The 23,658-nt window shown below is 46.6% G+C and overlaps 1 protein-coding gene across 1 annotated transcript in view; it reads left to right on the top strand.

Moving 5' to 3' along the window:
- Positions 1-23,238, top strand: part of LOC110515474 (prominin-1-A-like) — a 58,962-nt gene extending 35,724 nt beyond the window's left edge. The window contains exons 14-26 of the mRNA XM_036972029.1: positions 894-1,017; positions 2,178-2,281; positions 5,872-5,956; positions 6,831-6,977; positions 9,447-9,518; positions 10,509-10,601; positions 10,956-10,973; positions 15,368-15,421; positions 15,547-15,627; positions 15,756-15,824; positions 18,570-18,659; positions 18,980-19,095; positions 22,609-23,238. Of these exons, the coding sequence (XP_036827924.1) occupies positions 894-1,017; positions 2,178-2,281; positions 5,872-5,956; positions 6,831-6,977; positions 9,447-9,518; positions 10,509-10,601; positions 10,956-10,973; positions 15,368-15,421; positions 15,547-15,627; positions 15,756-15,824; positions 18,570-18,659; positions 18,980-19,095; positions 22,609-22,627 (1,072 nt within the window). The 3' untranslated portion in view covers positions 22,628-23,238. The remainder of the gene's footprint in view (positions 1-893; positions 1,018-2,177; positions 2,282-5,871; positions 5,957-6,830; positions 6,978-9,446; positions 9,519-10,508; positions 10,602-10,955; positions 10,974-15,367; positions 15,422-15,546; positions 15,628-15,755; positions 15,825-18,569; positions 18,660-18,979; positions 19,096-22,608) is intronic.
- The last annotated feature ends 420 nt before the right edge of the window (positions 23,239-23,658 follow it).

The following is a 23,658-nucleotide window of genomic DNA, read 5'->3' as shown; positions in this document are numbered from 1 at the left end:
AGTGGTCAGGTATTCTGCCGCTGTGTCCTCTCTGTTTAGGGTCAGTCACAGTGGTCAGGTATTCTGCCGCTGTGTACTCTCTGTTTAGGGTCAGTCACAGTGGTCAGGTATTCTGCCACTGTGTACTCTCTGTTTAGGGTCAGTCACAGTGGTCAGGTATTCTGCCACTGTGTCCTCTCTGTTTAGGGTCAGTCACAGTGGTCAGGTATTCTGCCACTGTGTCCTCTCTGTTTAGGGTCAGTCACAGTGGTCAGGTATTCTGCCACTGTGTCCTCTCTGTTTAGGGTCAGTCACAGTGGTCAGGTATTCTGCCACTGTGTCCTCTCTGTTTAGGGTCAGTCACAGTGGTCAGGTATTCTGCCACTGTGTCCTCTCTGTTTAGGGTCAGTCACAGTGGTCAGGTATTCTGCCACTGTGTACTCTCTGTTTAGGGTCAGTCACAGTGGTCAGGTATTCTGCCACTGTGTACTCTCTGTTTAGGGTCAGTTACAGTGGTCAGGTATTCTGCCACTGTGTCCTCTCTGTTTAGGGTCAGTCACTGTGTCCTCTCTGTTTAGGGTCAGTCACTGTGTCCTCTCTGTTTAGGGTCAGTCACTGTGTCCTCTCTGTTTAGGGTCAGTCACTGTGTCCTCTCTGTTTAGGGTCAGTCACAGTGGTCAGGTATATTTTTAAAATTCTTTCCTTTGTGTCATAATTTTTGTTTTATCATGATATATCTGTCTCTCTCTCTCTGTCTCTGTCTCTCTTTGTCTCTCTGTATATCTCTGTCTCTCTCTCTCTCTCTCTATCTCTGTCTGTCTGTCTGTCTGTCTGTCTGTCTGTCTGTCTGTCTGTCTCTCGATCCTCTCTGTCTCTCTCACTGTCTCTCACTGTCTCTCTCCTCTTCATCTCAGAGGTGTAGGGTTCAGCTTCATCTTTGCCTGGGTATTGATGGGGCTGGTATCAGCAGGGTTTGTTGTCGGGGGCAACATTGAGAAGCTGTTCTGTGAACCGCTTGCTAACAGACAACTGTTCAAGGTACACACCTTCCCCCTTTCTCTCCCCCCTCTCCCCTCCCTCTCTCACCCTCTTTCCCCCTCTCTCATCCTCCCCTCCCTCTCTCCTCCCTCTCTCACCCTCCCCTCCCGCTCTCACCCTCTCCCCCCTCTCTCACCCTCTGACCTCGCTCTCTCCTCCTCCCTCTCTCACCCTCTCCTCCTCCCTCTCTCACCCTCCTCCTCCCTCTCTCACCCTCTCCTCCTCCCTCTCTCACCCTCTCCTCCTCCCTCTCTCACCCTCCCCTCCCTCTCTCACCCTCTCCCCCCTCTCTCTCACCCTCTGACCTCCCTCTCTCACCCTCTCCCCCCCCCTCTCTCACCCTCCCCCCCCCCCCTCTCTCACCCTCTCCTCCTCCCTCTCTCACCCTCTGACCTCCCTCTCTCACCCTCTCCTCCTCCCTCTCTCACCCTCTCCTCCTCCCTCTCTCACCCTCTGACCTCCCTCTCTCACCCTCTCCTCCTCCCTCTCTCACACTCTCTCCTCCCTCTCTCACCCTCTCCTCCTCCCTCTCTCTCAACCTCTCTTACCCTCTCCCCTCCCTCTCTCACCCTCTCGCCTCCCTCTCTCACCCTCCCCCCTCTCACCCTCTCCCCCTTCTCTCTCACCCTCTCCCCCCTCTCTCACCCTCTCCCCTCTCTCTCTCACCCTCTCCTCCTCCCTCTCTCTCACCCTCTCCCCCCTCTCTCTCACCCTCTCCCCCTCTCTCTCATCCTCTCCTCCTCCCTCTCTCTCACCCTCTCCCCCCTCTCTCACCCTCTCCCCTCCCTCTCTCTCACCCTCTCCCCCCCTCTACCCTCTCTCACCCTCTCACCCCCTCTCTCACCCTCTCTCTCACCGTCTCCCTCCCTCACCCAGTACCTAGACACTACAGCCCTGTGTCCTCCAGTATCTAGACACTACAGCCCTGTGTCCTCCAGTATCTAAACACTACAGCCCTGTGTCCTCCAGTACCTAGACACTACAGCCCTGTGTCCTCCAGTACCTAGACACTACAGCCCTGTGTCCTCCAGTACCTAGACACTACAGCCCTGTGTCCTCCAGTATCTAGACACTACAGCCCTGTGTCCTTCAGTATCCTAACGTGTGTGTGTGCTTGTGTTTGTGTGTGTGTGTGTGTGTGTGTGTGTGTGTGTGTAAAGATCATAGACACTCCCTATATGGTCCATCCTGCCAAGAAGAACTTCCTGCCTGGCATGCTGTTCCAGAACCCTAACATCAACCTGACTGTAGGAAGCATGTACCGGTGAGACACACACACACACACATGCACGTTAGCACGCAGACGCACACAGACCAACACACACACACACATGCACGTTAGCACACAGACGCACACAGACCAACACACACACACCATTCACATCACTGGACAGACATTAGTTCAGTTTGATTTAGTTGTTTAACTACGTGAATTCACAGTCAAATCAACAAAATACTCATTGGATTGAAAAAAAAGGACACCAATTCCCCAAAATGTCTTTACATTAGCTAGGTTTACAGTAGTTAGGATTACAGTAGCTAGGTTTACAGTAGCTAGGTTTACAGTAGTTAGGATTACAGTAGCTAGGATTACAGCAGCTAGGTTTACAGTAGCTAGGATTACAGTAGCTAGGTTTACAGTAGTTAGGATTACAGTAGCTAGGATTACAGTAGCTAGGATTACAGTAGCTAGGTTTACAGTAGCTAGGTTTACAGTAGTTAGGATTACAGTAGCTAGGTTTACAGTAGTTAGGATTACAGTAGCTAGGATTACAGCAGCTAGGTTTACAGTAGCTAGGATTACAGTAGCTAGGTTTACAGTAGTTAGGATTACAGTAGCTAGGATTACAGTAGCTAGGATTACAGTAGCTAGGTTTACAGTAGCTAGGATTACAGTAGCTAGGATTACAGCAGCTAGGTTTACAGTAGCTAGGATTACAGTAGCTAGGTTTACAGTAGCCAGTATTACAGTAGCTAGGTTTACAGTAGCTAGGATTACAGTAGCTAGGTTTACAGTAGCTAGGATTACAGTAGATAGGATTACAGTAGCTAGGTTTACAGTAGCTAGGTTTACAGTAGCTAGGCTTACAGTAGCTAGGATTACAGTAGCTAGGTTTACAGTAGCTAGGTTTACAGTAGCCAGTATTACAGTAGCTAGGATTACAGTAGCTAGGTTTACAGTAGCTAGGTTTACAGTAGCTAGGATTACAGTAGCTAGGTTTACAGTAGCTAGGATTACAGTAGCTAGGTTTACAGTAGCTAGGATTACAGTAGCTAGGATTACAGTAGCTAGGTTTACAGTAGTTAGGATTACAGTAGCTAGGATTACAGTAGCTAGGATTACAGTAGCTAGGTTTACAGTAGCTAGGTTTACAGAAGCTAGGTTTACAGTAGCTAGGATTACAGTAGCTAGGTTTACAGTAGTTACGATTACAGTAGCTAGGTTTACAGTAGCTAGGATTACAGTAGCTAGGATTACAGTAGCTAGGTTTACAGAAACTAGGTTTACAGAATCTAGGATTACAGTAGCTAGGATTACAGTAGCTAGGTTTACAGTAGCTAGGATTACAGTAGATAGGATTACAGTAGCTAGGTTTACAGTAGCTAGGTTTACAGTAGCTAGGCTTACAGTAGCTAGGATTACAGTAGCTAGGTTTACAGTAGCTAGGTTTACAGTAGCCAGTATTACAGTAGCTAGGATTACAGTAGCTAGGTTTACAGTAGCTAGGTTTACAGTAGCTAGGATTACAGTAGCTAGGTTTACAGTAGCTAGGATTACAGTAGCTAGGTTTACAGTAGCTAGGATTACAGTAGCTAGGATTACAGTAGCTAGGTTTACAGTAGTTAGGATTACAGTAGCTAGGATTACAGTAGCTAGGATTACAGTAGTTAGGATTACAGTAGCTAGGATTACAGTAGCTAGGATTACAGTAGCTAGGTTTACAGTAGCTAGGTTTACAGAAGCTAGGTTTACAGTAGCTAGGATTACAGTAGCTAGGTTTACAGTAGTTACGATTACAGTAGCTAGGTTTACAGTAGCTAGGATTACAGTAGCTAGGATTACAGTAGCTAGGTTTACAGAAACTAGGTTTACAGAAGCTAGGATTACAGTAGCTAGGTTTACAGAAACTAGGTTTACAGAAGCTAGGATTACAGTAGCTAGGATTACAGAAGCTAGGATTACAGTAGCTAGGTTTACAGTAGCTAGGTTTACAGAAACTAGGTTTATCCGAGCTGGGTTTACAGTAACTAGGTTTACAGAAGATAGGTTTACAGTAGATAGGTTTACAGAAGCTAGGTTTCCAGTAGCTAGGTTTACAATAGCTAGGTTTACATAAGATAGGTTTACAGTAGCTAGGTTTACAGTAGTTTGGATTACAGAAGCTATGTTTACAGTAGCTAGGTTTACAGTAGTTTGGATTACAGAAGCTAGGTTTACAGAGGCTAGGTTTACAGAAGCTTGGTTTGCAGTAACTAGGTTTACAGAAGCTAGGTTTACAGTAGTTTGGATTACATAAACTAGGTTTAAGCTAGGTTTGGAGTACAGAAGCTATGTTTACAGTAGCTAGGTTTACAGTAGTTTGGATTACAGTAACTAGGTTTACAGAAGCTAGGTTTACAGTAGTTTGGATTACAGAAGATAGGTTTACAGTAGTTTGGATTACAGAAGTTATGTTTACAGTAGTTTGGACTACAGAAGGTAAGTTTACAGTAGTTTGGATTACAGAAGATAGGTTTACAGTAGTTTGGATTACAGAAGCTAGGTTTACAGAACCTAGGTTTACAGTAACTAGGTTTACAGAAGCTAGGTTTACAGTAGCTTTGATTACAGAAGATAGGTTTACAGTAGTTTGGATTACAGTAGCTAGGTTTACAGAAGCTAGGTTTACAGAAGATAGGTTTACAGTAGTTTGGATTACAGAAGATAGGTTTACAGTAGTTTGGATTACAGAAACTAGGTTTACAGTAGTATGGATTACAGAAGATAAGTTTACAGTAGTTTGGATTACAGAAGCTAGGTTTACAGTAGTTTGGACTACAGAAGGTAAGTTTACAGTAGTTTGGATTACAGAAGATAGGTTTACAGTAGTTTGGATTACAGAAGCTAGGTTTACAGAACCTAGGTTTACAGTAACTAGGTTTACAGAAGCTAGGTTTACAGTAGCTTTGATTACAGAAGATAGGTTTACAGTAGTTTGGATTACAGTAGCTAGGTTTACAGAAGCTAGGTTTACAGAAGATAGGTTTACAGAAGATAGGTTTACAGTAGTTTGGATTACAGAAGATAGGTTTACAGTAGTTTGGATTACAGAAGATAGGTTTACAGTAGTTTTCCACCCGGTTGGATGGAAACGTGGTCAGCCATGACTTCTTTCCATGGGTCAGGTGATTCACCCGGCTGGATGGAAACCTGGTCAGCCATGACTTCTTTCCATGGGTCAGGTGATTCACCCGGCTGGATGGTAACGTGGTCAGCCATGACTTCTTTCCATGGGTCAGGTGATTCACCCGGCTGGATGGAAACATGGTCAGCCATGACTTCTTTCCATGGGTCAGGTGATTCACCCGGCTGGATGGAAACCTGGTCAGCCATGACTTCTTTCCATGGGTCAGGTGATTCACCCGGCTGGATGGAAACCTGGTCAGCCATGACTTTTTGCAATCAGTTTTCTAAGGTTGATTCAGCGTCATCACATATCATTTATGGGCTGAAATCATGTTGAAACTGTGTGTGTGTGTGTGTGTGTGTGTGTGTGTGTGTGTGTAGAGACTGCTATGATAACAACGGTGTGTGTGTGTGTAGAGACTGCTATGATAACAACGGTGTGTGTGTGTGTGCGTGTGTGTGTGTAGAGACTGCTATGATAACAACGGGCTGTACCATGCTCTGCAGCTGGAAACAATGTTCAACATCAACACCTTCCTCAAAACAACCGTGGTATGTCAGGGTCAGGGGGGGGGGGGGGGTCTGTGTGTGTGGGGGGGGGCTCAGTGTGTGTGAGGGGGGGGGGGGTCTGTGTGTGTGTGTGTGGGGGGGGGTCTGTGTGGGAGGGTGTGTGCGTGTGTGCGTGTGTGTGTGTGTGTGTGTGTGTGTGGGAGGGTCTGTGTGGGAGGGTCTGTGTGTGTGTGTGTGGGAGGGTCTGTGTGTGTGGGAGGGTCTGTGTGTGTGTGTGTGTGTGTGTGTGTGTGGGGTCAGTGTGTGTGTGTGTGTGAGGGGGTCTGTGTGGGAGGGTCTGTGTGTGTGTGTGTGTGTGGGAGGGTCTGTGTGTGTGTGTGTGGGAGAGTCTGTGTGTGTGTCTGGGGGAGGGTCTGTGTGTGTGTGTGTGTGTGTGTGTGTGTGTGTGTGTGTGTGTGTGTGTGTGTGTGTGTTACAGTTCTGCCATTGGGTTATTGTTCTAGATAAAGGGTTGAGATAGTCATTCCTAGAACTGTTACACAACCTACCATTCATAAGTGTTTTTGTATCTGTCTCTGTGCCTCTGTGTGTGTGTGTTTGTGTGTGTGTGTCTGTGTGTGTGTCTGTGTCTCTCTGTGTGTGTGTCTGTGTCTCTCTGTGTGTGTGTGTGTGTGTGTGTGTGTGTGTCTGTGTGTGTGTGTGTGTGTGTGTGTGTGTGTGTGTGTGTGTGTGTGTGTGTCTGTGTCTCTCTGTGTGTGTGTCTGTGTCTCTCTGTGTGTGTGTGTGTGTGTGTGTGTGTGTGTGTGTCTGTGTGTGTGTGTGTGTGTGTGTCTGTGTCTCTCTGTGTGTGTGTCTGTGTCTCTGTGTGTGTGTGTGTGTGTGTGTGTGTGTGTGTCTGTGTGTGTGTGTGTGTCAGTTTAACAAGGACCTGGTGAAGGTGTTTGACAGCGTGAGCATCGACCTCCAGAGCATTGTGTTATTGGAGCAGGATGGACGGGATAACCTGCTAACCTTCTCTAACGCTGGGATAGGAGATATTAACTATGCTGCTTACCTAGCAGAGGTATAACCCCTGACCTCTAACCCTAACCCATGAACCCTGACCCCTAACGGGATAACCTGCTAACCTTCTCTAACGCTGGGATAGGAGATATTAACTATGCTGCTTACCTAGCAGAGGTATAACCCCTGACCTCTAACCCTAACCCATGAACCCTGACCGCTAACGGGATGACCTGCTAACCTTCTCTAACGCTGGGATAGGAGATATTAACTATGCTGCTTACCTAGCAGAGGTATAACCCCTGACCTCTAACCCTAACCCATGAACCCTGACCGCTAACGGGATAACCTGCTAACCTTCTCTAACGCTGGGATAGGAGATATTAACTATGCTGCTTACCTAGCCGAGGTATAACCCCTGATCACTAAACCCAGCCCCCTAACCCATGACCACTGAACCCTGACCCCTATCCCCTGATCACTAAACCCTGACCCCTAACCCATGACCACTGAATCCTGACCCCTAACCCCTGATCACTAAACCCTGACCCCTAACCCATGACCACTGAACCCTGACCCCTGACCACTGAACCCTGACCCCTAACTAGAGGTCGACCGTTTAATCGGAATGGCTGATTTCAAGTTTTCATAACAATCGGAAATCGGTATTTTTGGGCGCCGATTTTATTTTTTATTTTGTATACCTTTATTTAACAGTGCCTTGTTCAGAACGACAGATTTTTACCTTGTCAGCTCGGGGATCCAGTCTTGCAACCTTACAGTTAACTAGTCCAATGCTCTAACCACCTGCCTCTCATTGCACTCCATGAGGAGCCTGCCTGTTACGCAAATGCAGTAGGTAGGCAAGGTAAGGTGCTAGCTAGCATTAAACTTATCTTATAAAAAACAATCAATCAATCATAATCACCAGTTAACTACACAGGGTTGATGATATTACTAGTTTATCTAGCGTGTCCTGCGTTGCATAGAATCGATGAAACGCAGGGGGATGATTTAAAAAAAGCGCATTTGCGAAAAAAGCACAATCGCTGCACGACTGTACCGAACCACAAACACCAATGCCTTTCTTAAAATCAATACACAGAAGTATATATATTTAAACCTGCATATTTAGCTAAAATAAATCCAGGTTAGCAGGCAATATTAACCAGGGAAATGGTGTCACTTCTCTTGTGGTCATTGCACGCAGAGTCAGGGTATATGCAATAGTTTGGGCCACCTGGCTCATTGCAAACTAAATTTGCCAGAATTTTTACGTAATTATGACATAACATTGAAGGTTGTGTAGCAGGAATATTTAGACTGATGGATGCCACCCGTTAGATAAAATATAGAACGGTTCCGTATTTCACTGAAATAATAAACGTTTTGTTTTCGAAATCATAGTTTCCAGATTCGACCATATTAATGACCAAAGGCTCGTATTTCTGTGTGTTATTATGTTATAATTAAGTCTAATTTGATAGAGCAGTCTGACTGAGCAGCAGCAGGCCCGTAATCATTCATTCAAACAGCACTTTCGTGCGTTTTGCCAGCAGCTCTTCACAAGCACAGCGCTGTTTATGACTTCAAGCCTATCAGCCTAATGGCTGGTGTAACCGATGTGAAATGGCTAGCTAGTTAGCTGGGTGTGCGCTAATAGCGTTTCAAACGTCACTCGCTCTGAGCCTTCTAGTAGTTGTTCCCCTTGCTCTGCATGGGTAACGCTGCTTCGAGGGTGGCTGTTGTCGATGTGTTGCTGGTTCGAGCCCAGGTAGGGGCGAGGAGAGGGACTGAAGCTATACTGTTACACTGGCAATACTAAAGTGCCTATAAGAACATCCAATAGTCAAAGGTTAATGAAATACAAATGGTATAGAGAGAAATAGTCCTATAATAACTACAACCTAAAACTTCTTACCTGGGAATATTGAAGACTCATGTTAAAAGGAACCACCAGCTTTCATATGTTCTCATGTTCTGAGCAAGGAACTGAAACATTAGCTTTCTTACATGGCACATATTGCACTTTTACTTTCTTCTCCAACACTTTGTTTTTTCATTTTTTAAACCAAATTGAACATGTTTCATTATTTATTTGAGGCTAAATAGATTTTTATTGATGTATTAAGTTAAAATAAGTGTTAATTCAGTATTGTTGTAATTGTCATTATTACAAATAAAACATTTTATTTTTATTGGCCGATTAATCGGTATCGGCTTTTTTGGTCCTCCAATAATTGGTATCGGAATTGGCGTTGAAAAATCATAATCAGTCGACCTCTACCCCTAACCCCTGACCACTGAACCCTGACCCTGACCCTTAACCACTAAACCCTGACCCCTAAACCCTGACCACTAAACCCTGACCTCTAACCCCTGACCACTGAACCCTGACCCCTGATCACTAAACCCTGACCCCTGACCCCTAACCACTAAACCCTGACCCCTAACCACTAAATCCTGATCCCTAAACCCTGACCCCTAACCCCTGACCTCTAACCCCTGACCACTGACTCTGTGTGTGTAGGTGAATAAAGGTGTAACTCTGGTGGATCTGCTGTCGTTTTCCAACGAGCTGGAGGCCCAGGCAGACCTTCTGGTGAGTCCCCTAGACCCTAGACCCTAACCCCTAACGAGCTGGAGGCCCAGGCAGACCTTCTGGTGAGTCCCCTAACCCCTAGACCCTAACCCCTAGACCCTAACCCCTAACGAGCTGGAGGCCCAGGCAGACCTTCTGGTGAGTCCCCTAGACCCTAACCCCTAACGAGCTGGAGGCCCAGGCCGACCTTCTGGTGAGTCTCCTAACCCCTAGACCCTAACCCCTAACGAGCTGGAGGCCCAGGCCGACCTTCTGGTGAGTCCCCTTAGCCCTAGACCCTAACCCCTAGACCCTAACCCTTAGATGCTAACGAGCTGGAGGCCCAGGCCGACCTTCTGGTGAGTCTCCTAACCCCTAACCCCTAACGAGCTGGAGGCCCAGGCCGACCTTCTCGTGAGTCCCCTAGATCCTACCCCCTAGACCCTAACCCCTGGACCCTAACCCCTAGACCTTACCCCTAGATATAGATATAGATCCTGTAACACGATATAGACCCTGTAACATGATATAGGCCTCCAAATGAATATTGATATGGTGAGGCTAAATGCTAAATCCTGTGTGTGAATATTGATACGGTGAGGCTAAATGCTAATGCTACGTCTTGTGTGTGAATATTGATACGGTGAGGCTAAATGCTAATGCTACGTCTTGTGTGTGAATATGGATATGGTGAGGCTAAATGCTAAATCCTGTGTGTGAATATTGATATGGTGAGGCTAAATGCTAATGCTACGTCTTGTGTGTGAATATTGATATGGTGAGGCTAAATGCTAATGCTATGTCCTGTGTGTTAATATTGATATGGTGAGGCTAAATGCTAATGCTACGTCCTGTGTGTGAATATTGAGATGGTGAGGCTAAATGCTAATGCTATGTCCTGTGTGTTAATATTGAGATGGTGAGGCTAAATGCTAATGCTACGTCTTGTGTGTTAATATGGATATGGTGAGGCTAAATGCTAAACGCTACGTCCCGTGTGTTTGTGTGTAGCCGCGGGGAGCTCTAGAGAATGCTTTGAAGGGTCATGCCAGCAGCATACGACAGATCCACAGAGAACAGGTCGTCCCTATGGAGCAGGCCATGGTAAACCCACACCCCGATGCGCACACACAGACACACACACACGTACTCACATATACACACTCACACACACTCAAACTCACACATACACACGTGTACTCACATACACACACACACACAAACACACACACTCATGTAAACAGTCTTTCTCCCAAAGACCTGGTAAGAGACAGCTTGACTGATTTCTGTTCTTCCTCAATGTTCCTGCTGTTCTCTCTCTCTCTCTCTCTCTCTTTCTCTCTCTCTCTGTTCCTGCTGTTCTCTCTCTCTCTCTCTCTATGTTCCTGCTGTTCTCTCTCTCTCTCTCTCTTCTTGTCTTTCTTTCTCACTAATATTCACAAAAAAATGGTGGCCCAGAAATTTGTCCGAGCGCGGGTAAGCTTGGTGTCTGTGTGTAGTTTGTGTATATTTCTACACAGAGCCTTCAGAAACTATTCACACCCCTTGACTTTGTTGTTGTGTTACAGCCTGAATTTAAAATGGATTACATTTAGATTTGGTATCAGTGGCCTATACACAATAGCCCATAATATCGAAGTGGATAAGTATTCAACCCCTTTGTTGTTATGGCCTTAATAAGTTCAGGAGGAAAAATGTGCTGAACAAGTCACGTTTTAAGTTGCATAGACTCACTCTGTGTACAATGATAGTGTTTAACATGTTTTTTTAATGACTACCTCATCTCTGTACCCCACACATACAATTACACTATATATACAAAAGTATGTGGACACCCCGTCAAACTAGTGGATTTGGCTATTTCAACCCGTTGCTGACAGGTGTATAAAATTGCGCACACGATCATGCATGGACAAAAACTGTCAGTAGAATGTTTATTATTGTGAAGTGGAAACGTCTAGGAGCAACAACAGCTAAGCCGCAAAGTGGTAGGCCACACAAGCTCACAGAACGGAACAACAGAGTGCTGAACAACTTAGCATGTAAAAAATCATCTGTCCTCAGTTGCAACGCTCACTACCGAGATCCACACTGCAACTGGAGGCAACGTCAGCACAACAACTGTTCGTCGGGAGCTTCATGAAATGGGTTTCCATGGCCGAGCAGCAGCACACAAGCCTAAGATCACCATGCGCAATGCCAAGCGTCGTCTGGAGTGGTGTAAAGTTCACCGCCATTGGACTCTGGAAACACGTTCTCTGGAGTGAATCACGCTTCACCATCTGGCAGTTTGACGGACGAATCTGGATTTGGCGGATACATGGAGAACGATACCTGCCCCGAATGCATAGTGCCAACTGTAAAGTTTGGTGGAGGAGGAATAATGGTCTGGGGCTGTTTTTCATGGTTCGGGCCCCTCAGTTCCAGTGAAGGGAAGTCTTAACGCTACAGCATACAATGACATTCTAGACAATTCTTTGCCTCCAACTTTGTGGCAACAGTATGGGGAAGGGGGAAAGCCCTTTCCTGTTTCAGCATGACAATGCTCCAGTGCACAAAGTGAGGTCCATACAGAAATGGTTTGCCGAGATCGGTGTGGAAGAACTTGACTGGCCTGCACAATGCCCTGACCTCAACCCCATTGAGCGAATTTGGGATGAATTGGAACGCCGACTGTGAGCCAGGCCTAATCGCCCAACATCAGCGCCCAACCTCACTAACGCTCTTGTGGCTGAATGGAAGCAAGTCCCCGCAGCAATGTTCCAACATCTAGTGGAAAGTCTTCCCAGAAGAGTGGAGGCTGTTATAGCAGCAACGTTCCAACATCTACTGGAAAGCCTTCCCAGAAGAGTGGAGGCTGTTATAGCAGCAATGTTCCAACATCTAGTGGAAAGCCTTCCCAGAAGAGTGGAGGCTGTTATAGCAGCAAAGGGGGGAACAACTCTATATTAATGTCTATGATTTTGGAATGAGTTCCTGAGTGGAATAGTTACACTTTTGACTTAAATCTACTTGAACATCTGTGGAAAAATCATGGAAATGGTTGTCTAGCAATGATCGCACAAGATTGCACAATCCAGGTGTAGAAAGAGCTTAGAGACTTACCCAGAAAGACTCACAGCTCTGAGAGACTTACCCAGAAAGACTCACAGCTCTGAGAGACTTACCCAGAAAGACTCACAGCTCTGAGAGACTTACCCAGAAAGACTCACAGCTCTGAGAGACTTACCCAGAAAGACTCACAGCTCTGAGAGACTTACCCAGAAAGACTCACAGCTCTGAGAGACTTACCCAGAAAGACTCACAGCTCTGAGAGACTTACCCAGAAAGACTCACAGCTCTGAGAGACTTACCCAGAAAGACTCACAGCTCTTAGAGACTTACCCAGAAAGACTCACAGCTCTGAGAGACTTACCCAGAAAGACTCACAGCTCTTAGAGACTTACCCAGAAAGACTCACAGCTCTTAGAGACTTACCCAGAAAGACTCACAGCTGTAATCGCTCTTAGAGACTTAGCCAGAAAGACTCACAGCTGTAATCGCTCTTAGAGACTTACCCAGAAAGACTCACAGCTGTAATCACTCTTAGAGACTTAGCCAGAAAGACTCACAGCTGTAATCACTCTTAGAGACGTACCCAGAAAGACTCACAGCTGTAATCACTCTTAGAGACGTACCCAGAAAGACTCACAGCTGTAATCACTCTTAGAAACTTACCCAGAAAGACTCACAGCTGTCATCACTCTTAGAGACTTACCCAGAAAGACTCACGGCTGTAATCACTCTTAGAGACTTACCCAGAAAGACTCACAGCTGTAATCACTCTTAGAGACGTACCCAGAAAGACTCACAGCTGTAATCACTCTTAGAGACTTACCCAGAAAGACTCACAGCTGTAATCACTCTTAGAAACTTACCCAGAAAGACTCACAGCTGTAATCACTCTTAGAGACTTACCCAGAAAACTGTAATCACTGCCAAAGGTGCTTCTACTAAGTATTGACTCAGGGGTGTGAATACTTATGTACATTAGATATTTCTGTATTTCATTTTCAATAAATGTTTTAACATTTCTCAAAACATGTTTTTAATTTGTCATTATGGGGTTTTGTGTATCGATGGGTGAGAATAAAACATCTATTTAATCCATTTTGAATTTAAATTGTAAGACAGCTAAATGTGAAATAAGTGAAGGGGTATACTTTCTGTGTGTGTGTATATATATGTGTGGTACTCGGTGTGTGTTGTAATACGCTGTGATACTCGGTGTGTGTTGTAATACGCTGTGGTACTCGGTGTGTGTTGTAATACGCTGTGGTACTCGGTGTGTGTTGTAATACGCTGTGGTACTCGGTGTGTGTTGTAATACGCTGTGGTACTCGGTGTGTGTTGTAATACGCTGTGGTACTCGGTGTGTGTTGTAATACGCTGTGGTACTCGGTGTGTGTTGTAATACGCTGTGGTACTCGGTGTGTTGTAATACGCTGTGGTACTCGGTGTGTGTTGTAATACGCTGTGGTACTCGGTGTGTGTTGTGATGTTGTTGTTCTGAACAGTGTTGTGTATTTGTGTTGTAATACGCTGTGGTACTCGGTGTGTGTTGTGATGTTGTTGTTCTGAACAGTGTTGTGTTTTTGTGATCAATGGTTAGTTTAGGTTTCAATGATACAGTAATGATCAATGGATTTAAAATGAAGAGCACTGAGACTGGTGAAACACACATGGTGGAAGGGAACTATCTCTCATGTTTACACCAACCCAATGCTTCTTTAGGAGTACATGTAAGAAGAATGCAGTTAGCAACCCAGATCATTGTTTCCCTGTTAGCTAGTGAGCTATCTGTAGAGATCTATCTGAAACATGGCCCTCTTCAGTAACTAGACCTATCTGAAACATGGCCCTCTTCAGTAACTAGACCTATCTGAAACATGGCCCTCTTCAGTAACTAGACCTATCTGAAACATGGCCCACTTCAGTAACTAGACCTATCTGAAACATGGCCCTCTTCAGTAACTAGACCTATCTGAAACATGGCCCTCTTCAGTAACTAGACCTATCTGAAACATGGCCCTCTTCAGTAACTAGACCTATCTGAAACATGGCCCTATTCAGTAACTAGACCTATCTGAAACATGGCCAGATTCAGTAACTAGATCTATCTGAAACATGGCCCACTTCAGTAACTAGACATATCTGAAACATGGCCCTCTTCAGTAACTAGACCTATCTGAAACATGGCCCTATTCAGTAACTAGACCTATCTGAAACATGGCCAGATTCAGTAACTAGACCTATCTGAAACATGGCCCACTTCAGTAACTAGACCTATCTGAAACATGGCCCTCTTCAGTAACTAGACCTATCTGAAACATGGCCCTATTCAGTAACTAGACCTATCTGAAACATGGCCAGATTCAGTAACTAGATCTATCTGAAACATGGCCCTATTCAGTAACTAGACCTATCTGAAACATGGCCCACTTCAGTAACTAGACATATCTGAAACATGGCCCTCTTCAGTAACTAGACCTATCTGAAACATGGCCCTATTTCGTAACTAGACCCATCTGAAACATGGCCTCTCCTGGCAGCATTTACCTGCCCGATTCAGTAACTAGACCCATCTGAAACATGGCCCTCTTCAGTAACTAGACCCATCTGAAACATGGCCCACTTCAGTAACTAGACCTATCTGAAACATGGCCTTTACCTGGCAGCATTTTCCTGCCAGATTCAGTAACTAGACCCATCTGAAACATGGCCTCTCCTGGCAGCATTTACCTGACAGATTCAGTAACTAGACCCATCTGAAACATGGCCAGATTCAGTAACTAGACCCATCTGAAACATGGCCTTCTCCTCTCTTCCAGAGCACCCTCAGCCAGAGCATCCGGCTACTGCAGAGGACAGCTAAGGAACTACCTGTGAGGACACACACACACACACACACACACACACATACATACACATTCACATACACATACACACACACACACACATACACACACACACACACACACACACACCCTAACTCACCTGTCTCTCTCAGGTGAAGGTGACTAACGTCCTTAGTGCCATCGACGAAGCAGAGTACCTCATCACACACAACGCTTCACGCGTGGTTAAACAGGTAAACGGACTACAGACAGACAGACAGACAGACGTTGACAGACAGACAGACAGACAGACAGACAGACAGACAGACAGACAGACAGACAGACAGACAGACACTCTAAACAACCTCTCGTTGTCCTGCAGGAGAGAGATGTGTACATGCAGAGCCTGGTTGGATACTTCAGACAGTACACAGACTGGGTCAAAAACTCTGTAAGTTATCAAGTTAGAGTTATATACTGCCGTTCTGAAGTTCGGGGTCACTAGAAGGCAGTGGAACACAGGAGTGATGGTTGCTGATAATGGGCCTATGTAGATATTCCATTAAACATCAGCCGTTTCCAGCTACAATAGTCATTTACAACATTAACAATGTCTACACTGTATTTCTGATCAATTTGATGTTATTTAATGGACAAAAAAAATTATTTCAAAAACAAGGATGTTTCTAAGTGACCCCAAACTTTTGAATGCTAGTGTGTATATATATATATATATATATATATATATATATATATATATATACGTTTTTCACAATTCCTGACATTTAATCTTAGTAAAAATTCCCTGGTTTAGGTCAGTTAGGATCATCACTTTACTTTAAGAATGTGAAATGTCAGAATAATAGTAGAGAGAATAGAACATCTGTGGGCAGAACTGAAAAAGCATGTTTGAGCAAGGAGGCCTACAAACCTGACTCAGTTACACCAGCTCTGTCAGGAGGCCTACAAACCTGACTCAGTTACACCAGCTCTGTCAGGAGGCCTACCAACCTGACTCAGTTACACCAGCTCTGTCAGGAGGCCTACAAACCTGACTCAGTTACACCAGCTCTGTCAGGAGGCCTACAAACCTGACTCAGTTACACCAGCTCTGTCAGGAGGCCTACAAACCTGACTCAGTTACACCAGCTCTGTCAGGAGGCCTACAAACCTGACTCAGTTACACCAGCTCTGTCAGGAGGCCTACAAACCTGACTCAGTTACACCAGCTCTGTCAGGAGGCCTACAAACCTGACTCAGTTACACCAGCTCTGTCAGGAGGTCTACAAACCTGACTCAGTTACACCAGCTCTGTCAGGAGGCCTACAAACCTGACTCAGTTACACCAGCTCTGTCAGGAGGCCTACAAACCTGACTCAGTTACACCAGCTCTGTCAGGAGGCCTACAAACCTGACTCAGTTACACCAGCTCTGTCTGGAGGTCTACAAACCTGACTCAGTTACACCAGCTCTGTCAGGAGGCCTACAAACCTGACTCAGTTACACCAGCTCTGTCAGGAGGCCTACAAACCTGACTCAGTTACACCAGCTCTGTCTGGAGGTCTACAAACCTGACTCAGTTACACCAGCTCTGTCAGGAGGCCTACCAACCTGACTCAGTTACACCAGCTCTGTCAGGAGGCCTACAAACCTGACTCAGTTACACCAGCTCTGTCAGGAGGCCTACAAACCTGACTCAGTTACACCAGCTCTGTCAGGAGGTCTACAAACCTGACTCAGTTACACCAGCTCTGTCAGGAGGCCTACCAACCTGACTCAGTTACACCAGCTCTGTCAGGAGGCCTACAAACCTGACTCAGTTACACCAGCTCTGTCAGGAGGCCTACAAACCTGACTCAGTTACACCAGCTCTGTCAGGAGGTCTACAAACCTGACTCAGTTACACCAGCTCTGTCAGGAGGCCTACAAACCTGACTCAGTTACACCAGCTCTGTCAGGAGGCCTACAAACCTGACTCAGTTACACCAGCTCTGTCAGGAGGCCTACAAACCTGACTCAGTTACACCAGCTCTGTCTGGAGGTCTACAAACCTGACTCAGTTACACCAGCTCTGTCAGGAGGCCTACCAACCTGACTCAGTTACACCAGCTCTGTCAGGAGGCCTACAAACCTGACTCAGTTACACCAGCTCTGTCAGGAGGCCTACAAACCTGACTCAGTTACACCAGCTCTGTCAGGAGGTCTACAAACCTGACTCAGTTACACCAGCTCTGTCAGGAGGCCTACAAACCTGACTCAGTTACACCAGCTCTGTCAGGAGGCCTACAAACCTGACTCAGTTACACCAGCTCTGTCAGGAGGCCTACAAACCTGACTCAGTTACACCAGCTCTGTCAGGAGGTCTACAAACCTGACTCAGTTACACCAGCTCTGTCAGGAGGTCTACAAACCTGACTCAGTTACACCAGCTCTGTCTGGAGGCCTACAAACCTGACTCAGTTACACCAGCTCTGTCAGGAGGCCTACAAACCTGACTCAGTTACACCAGCTCTGTCAGGAGGCCTACAAACCTGACTCCGTTACACCAGCTCTGTCAGGAGGAATGGGCCAAAATTCACCCAACTTATTGTGGGAAGCTTGTGGAAGGCTACCCAAAACATTTGACCCAAATTAAACAATTTAAAGGCAATGCTACCAAATGCTAATTGAGTGTGTGTAAACTTCTGACCCTCTGGGAATGTGATGAAATGAATAAAAGCTGAAATAAATCATTCTCTCTAATATTATTCTGTACACTATTGTTCTGTTTAGCTAGATCTGTACCTCTCCTCCAGTCCCTCCAGTCCTAACCTCTCCTCCAGTCCCTCCAGTCGTAACCTCTCCTCCATAATGTAATGTGTCCTAGCTGACAGGGGAGGTGTCTCAGTGTCAGCCCATCAGTAACCTCCATAATGTAATGTATCCTAGCTGACAGGGGAGGTGTCTCAGTGTCAGCCCATCAGTAACCTCTCCTCCATAATGTAATGTGTCCTAGCTGACAGGGGAGGTGTCTCAGTGTCAGCCCATCAGTAACCTCTCCTCCATAATGTAATGTATCCTAGCTGACAGGGGAGGTGTCTCAGTGTCAGCCCATCAGTAACCTCTCCTCCATAATGTAATGTGTCCTAGCTGACAGGGGAGGTGTCTCAGTGTCAGCCCATCAGTAACCTCTCCTCCATAATGTAATGTATCCTAGCTGACAGGGGAGGTGTCTCAGTGTAAGCCCATCAGTAACATCATTGACTCCATGGAGATCGTTACCTGCAGCTTCATAGTCGACTCAGTGGTAAGATACACAGGAGCTGTCTGTTTGTGTTGGCGTGTGCTGTGTGTGTTTGTCAGTATGTGCTGTGTGTGTTTGTGTATGTGTCGGTGTGTGTGTCGGCATGTGCTGTGTGTGTTTGGGTCGGTGTGTGTGATGTGTGTGTTGGTGTGTGTGGTGTGTGTGTCGATATGTGCTGTGTGTCGGTGTGTGCTGTGTGTCGGTGTGTGTATTGGTATGTGCTGTGTGGGTTGGTGTGTCTGTGTGTGTGTGTGAGGTTATATCTATGTGTGTGTTGTTCTGGTTTGGTCTGAGTTAAGGTTATGTATCTCTGTGTCTTATAGAACACGTTCTGGTTCGGTCTGGGTGGTTGCTGTGTGTTCCTGGTTCCCAGCATCATCCTGTCAGTCAAACTGGCCAAGTACTACAGGAGGATGGATACGGAGGATGTGTTTGAAGAGTAGGTACACACACACACACACACACACACACACACACACACACAGGTATAAAGAGACACACACTTCTCTAGTGGCTATTTTCTAGTCTTGAAAATGCCGATCCAGCAGTGACTGGGATCTGGTTTCAAATGACCATAAAGGGAAAACAACAGGGTGGGTCCTCTTCATGACAGACAACTCTCCCAACCAATCAAGAGGCAGACATGACAGACAACTCTCCCAACAAATCACGAGGCAGACATGCCAGACAACTCTCCCAACAAATCACGAGGCAGACATGCCAGACAACCTGCCAAACCTGCCGGTGTACCTGGGATAACCTATCCATGGGATAATCGATCCCTGCGTAGTGGGAGTTGCCACAGGACCCCACCACAACAGGTGAATGATCTCCACAAATCAAGGTTGCTTGGACCAATGGGGAGCCACAAGAGTCAACAGCAAGCCCCTGAGGCGCACCCTCTCCAACGACGGCTGAATCAGCTTCACGGGAGGAAATGTGTAAAGGAGGATCCGAGGCCAGTGAAGTGCTCGACTCCCTCATCGAGGAAAAACAGACGACAATGCAAGTTGTGTAATGCGATGTCTAAAGATTTATGTCGGCCCTGCTGAAGATTTCCCTTATCTGGGAGACCACCACCCCTGAGAGTGGAGGCTAATCTGCACCCAAACTGAGGCAACCGGGGACATGTGTTTCCCGGAGTGAAAGCATGTGCACACTGCTCCCAGCAATAGGGAGCGATCCAAGTTGAGGAGGTAGACAGAGTCCCTCCCCGTCCCCGTTGATGCACGCCACCACTGGCCCGACCAAAGCAGGGGAAAGCGCCTTAGTGTCAGATATACCGTTAGGATCTCTGGGTAATTGATATGCAGTGCGATCCACACCAATGTTGATACCCCCAGAATCGGTTGCCTTTCTAACAGCGCACCCCACCCTCAGGGGAAAGCGCCTTAGTGTCAGATATACCGTTAGGATCTCTGGGTAATTGATATGCAGTGCGATCCACACCAATGTCGATACCCCCAGAATCGGTTGCCTTTCTTACAGCGCACCCCACCCTCAGGGGAAAGTGCCTTAGTGTCAGATATACCGTTAGGATCTCTGGGTAATTGATATGCAGTGCGATCCACACCAATGTCGATACCCCCAGAATCGGTTGCCTTTCTTACAGCGCACCCCACCCTCAGGGGAATGTGTCTGTTGTGATCACCTTGTGGGATACAACTGAGTCCATGGGAGCCCCCTGACAATAGCAGAGGGTCCCAGCACTGGTTCATGGCCCATAGACCTGACACCCAAAGTGACCGGCTTAGGCTGCGAAATGCATCCAGGTGAGTGGTTAGCTCTCAGCGCTGGAAGGGCCACATGAACAATAGCCCCATGGGAACAACTTACATCACAGAAGCCATTGTCCCCAGTAGAAGTAGGGCGTAGGCCCTGGCAACAACGCCCTTTGTGACATAACCAAAGTTTGGCTGAGCAGAGCCGGAACTCAGACACCCTCTGTGGGGATAGAAAAGCATGATACGCAAGTGAGTCTAGCTCAGGACCTAGAAACAGAATGCGCTGATGTGGAGTCAGACAGGTAACTTTTCTGGTTTCTTTGGAAGACTAGAGACTGAATACGGGACAGTAGAATGGATGTGTGTTACATTCCTTGCTCCCTCGACGACTCCGGAGGCGGCTTGTGAGCGTTGTGAGTTTGTAGACTCCGGAGGCGGCTTGTGAGCATTTTGAGTTTGTAGACTCTGAGATGCTTGCTGAGGGCACATAGGTCTAGAATGGGACGTGAAGTCCTCTCCCTTTTCGGAACCAGGAAATACCGGCTGCACCAGCCATCTTGGATCTTCAACGGATTGCCTGCTTCTGGAGACGGGAGGATATTTCCTCCCTCAAAACAGGCGCTGAAGCCTCGGAAATAGTCGGCCTGATGACGCTGCAGAAGCGTGGAGGGACGAACAACAAGTTGTAGCCTGTACCCCGACATCACTGTTCACGTAACCTAACTTAGCAGGCATAAAAAAGAAAAGCCAGAAACTAGGTCCCCTACATCCTGGCTTTGACGAGAAGAAAAATAACTGTCGGGGAGGTTCTGTTCTGTTCAACCAATCTAGTAAATGAGTATCAACTTGGAGTGATGCTTTGTTAATGTCCAAAAGCAGAAGTCACGTCATAGGCTCTCTCTCCATTTCCCCTGAAAAGCCGGAACATCTGGCTGTTGGGGACCCTGCAGAGGCTACTATTCGTATGATCCAGGGCGACACTGCGCATGCCCGCCATTGGTCAGAGCAGACAGTGAGCCTCCCATGACTCTGAAGGGGCGGGACACCACTTTGTGGACTGGGAGAGATTGGAATTGGAAAAATAACCACCACTCTTGACAAATGTGAGTCTGAACATGGAGAAGGGACCCTTTTCATTGAACTGCAGGAGACACACGTTTTAAAACCTGTGAACACTGCGTAACTCAGGGTTGAAGAAACTGTATTGTGCCAAGGTTTACCTAAAGCCCGGCCCACTCTGGGTACCAGGGCTCAGTGATCAGTGACGTACCCTGATTGGCCACTTGGGGGTACTGTTGTCACAACGAGCCTCACTCGGTTAAGGCGGTAAGACGGTAACCGGCCGGCACCCAGCACCGGTAGAGGCAACAATACATCAGCCTCAACTGTCAGTAAGAGTGTCCATGATTAAGTCTTTTACTGAAGAGATTGAGATAAGTGTTTGATGAGTGTTTGTTGCAGCTCGTTCCAGTCGCTAGCTGCAGCGAACTGAAAAGACGAGCGACCCAGGGAAGAGAGGCAAGCGGTGGGGCTTACCCACCGAGCCTGGCCGCTCTCTGTCTTCGAGTAGCCCGTAACCGGCAACAGATTGAACAGGAGCCGGGCAGCACAGACCTCACGCTCAGGCAGACATACCGCAACTATGACTCAGCCAAGGTACGAGCACCCAGGAGAGGAAGTCAGTATCAGAAATACCAAGGCCCCTCAAGAATGGTACAGCATTGTCAAGAGAACCTGTGCCGTGGAGTTTGGGAACAGCTGGGGACTGATACCGTCTCCTAGTCCACTGCTACTGATACCGTCCCCTAGTCCCAGTCCACTGCTACTGATACCGTCTCCCAGTCTCCTAGTCCCCTAGTCTCTTGTCCCCTAGTCTCTTAGTCTCCTAGTCCCCTAGTCTCCCAGTCCCCTAGTCTCCTAGTCTCCTAGTCTCCTAGGCCCCTAGTCTCCTAGTCTCCTAGGCCCCTAGTCCCCTAGTCTCCCAGTCTCCTAGTCCCCTAGTCCCACACAAACTGATTAGAGCACCACAAAGCATCTCTTCTGTCCTTCTCTTTCTGTCATTGGTCTCTATTTTATTCTTTCTCTCCTTCTCTACCTCTCTCCTCCTCTCCTCTCTCCTCCCCTCTTCTCTCCTCCCCTCTCGTCTCTCCCCTCCTCCCCTCCTCTCTCCCTCCCTCACTCCTTGTGTATTTTGATGCTGTTAATAAATGTTCTGTTCTCTTCCTCAGGGGCCAAGAAAACTGGTAGAGAAACAAAAGTTGGGAAAGAGAACAAAACAACAACAACCCAAGAAGACAGAACTCTGCTGATCTCCGCCCCACAACAACCTGATTGGATAAGGACCTTAGCTGCCAGCCAATTACAGTAGCCCAAATGATGCCCTGTACGTTCCATCGCCCAATCACAACACTAGTTCTGTCTGACATCACCGTAGTTTCTGAACATTTCACCTGTGTGAACGTGTTGGTGGATTATTTCTATATAGTTGATTTGATATATCAGAGTTATTATAGACACGTGTTCTGTTTGTTTCTACTCAGCTGGAACCACTGACTCATCTCAATGACTTGTACATTTTATACGCTTTCAACACCTTTGAAAGTTTTATATATTTTTTAATATAATATGTTAGCATGTTAGCGGACGCTAGCTACCAAACCATGTTAGCATGTTAGCAGACACTAGCTACAAAACCATGTTAGCATGTTAGCTAGCGGACGCTAGCTGCTTGTTGTTTGACAGCTGTAACCATCGCATTGACTGTGATGTCATATCGGTGATGTCATATCGGTGATGTCAGGACTGTGATGTCACGACTGATGTCACTGCAGGATCTGAATCTGTGAATAAAGATGTCAGTTTGCTGAGTTACGCCGTCTCCACTGTCTTTCGTCCTGCTGTCTGTCTGTCCGTCCATCTATACATAAACTCAGCAACAAACAAAAAAACGTCCTCTCACCGTCAACTGCGTTTATTTTCAGCAAACTTGAACATAACAAGATTCAACAACTGAGACATAAACTGAACAAGTTCCACAGACATGTGACTAACAGAAATGCAATAATGTGTCCCTGAACAAAGAGGGGGGTCAAAATCAAAAGTGGTGTGGCCACCAGCTGCATTAAGTACTGCAGTGCATCTCCTCCTCAGTGCATCTCCTCCCCAGTTAGCTAACATAACATCCCTCTGTTATAGTCAGCTAGCTAACAGAGCATTCCTCTATTTGAGCAGGGTGTTTCAGTAGGCTAAACTAGCCAGCTAGCTAACAGAGCATTCCT

Source organism: Oncorhynchus mykiss, unplaced genomic scaffold, assembly GCF_013265735.2.
Source record: "Oncorhynchus mykiss isolate Arlee unplaced genomic scaffold, USDA_OmykA_1.1 un_scaffold_87, whole genome shotgun sequence".
Classification (NCBI taxonomy): domain Eukaryota; kingdom Metazoa; phylum Chordata; class Actinopteri; order Salmoniformes; family Salmonidae; genus Oncorhynchus; species Oncorhynchus mykiss.
This window is presented reverse-complemented; position numbering and strand designations above follow the sequence as displayed.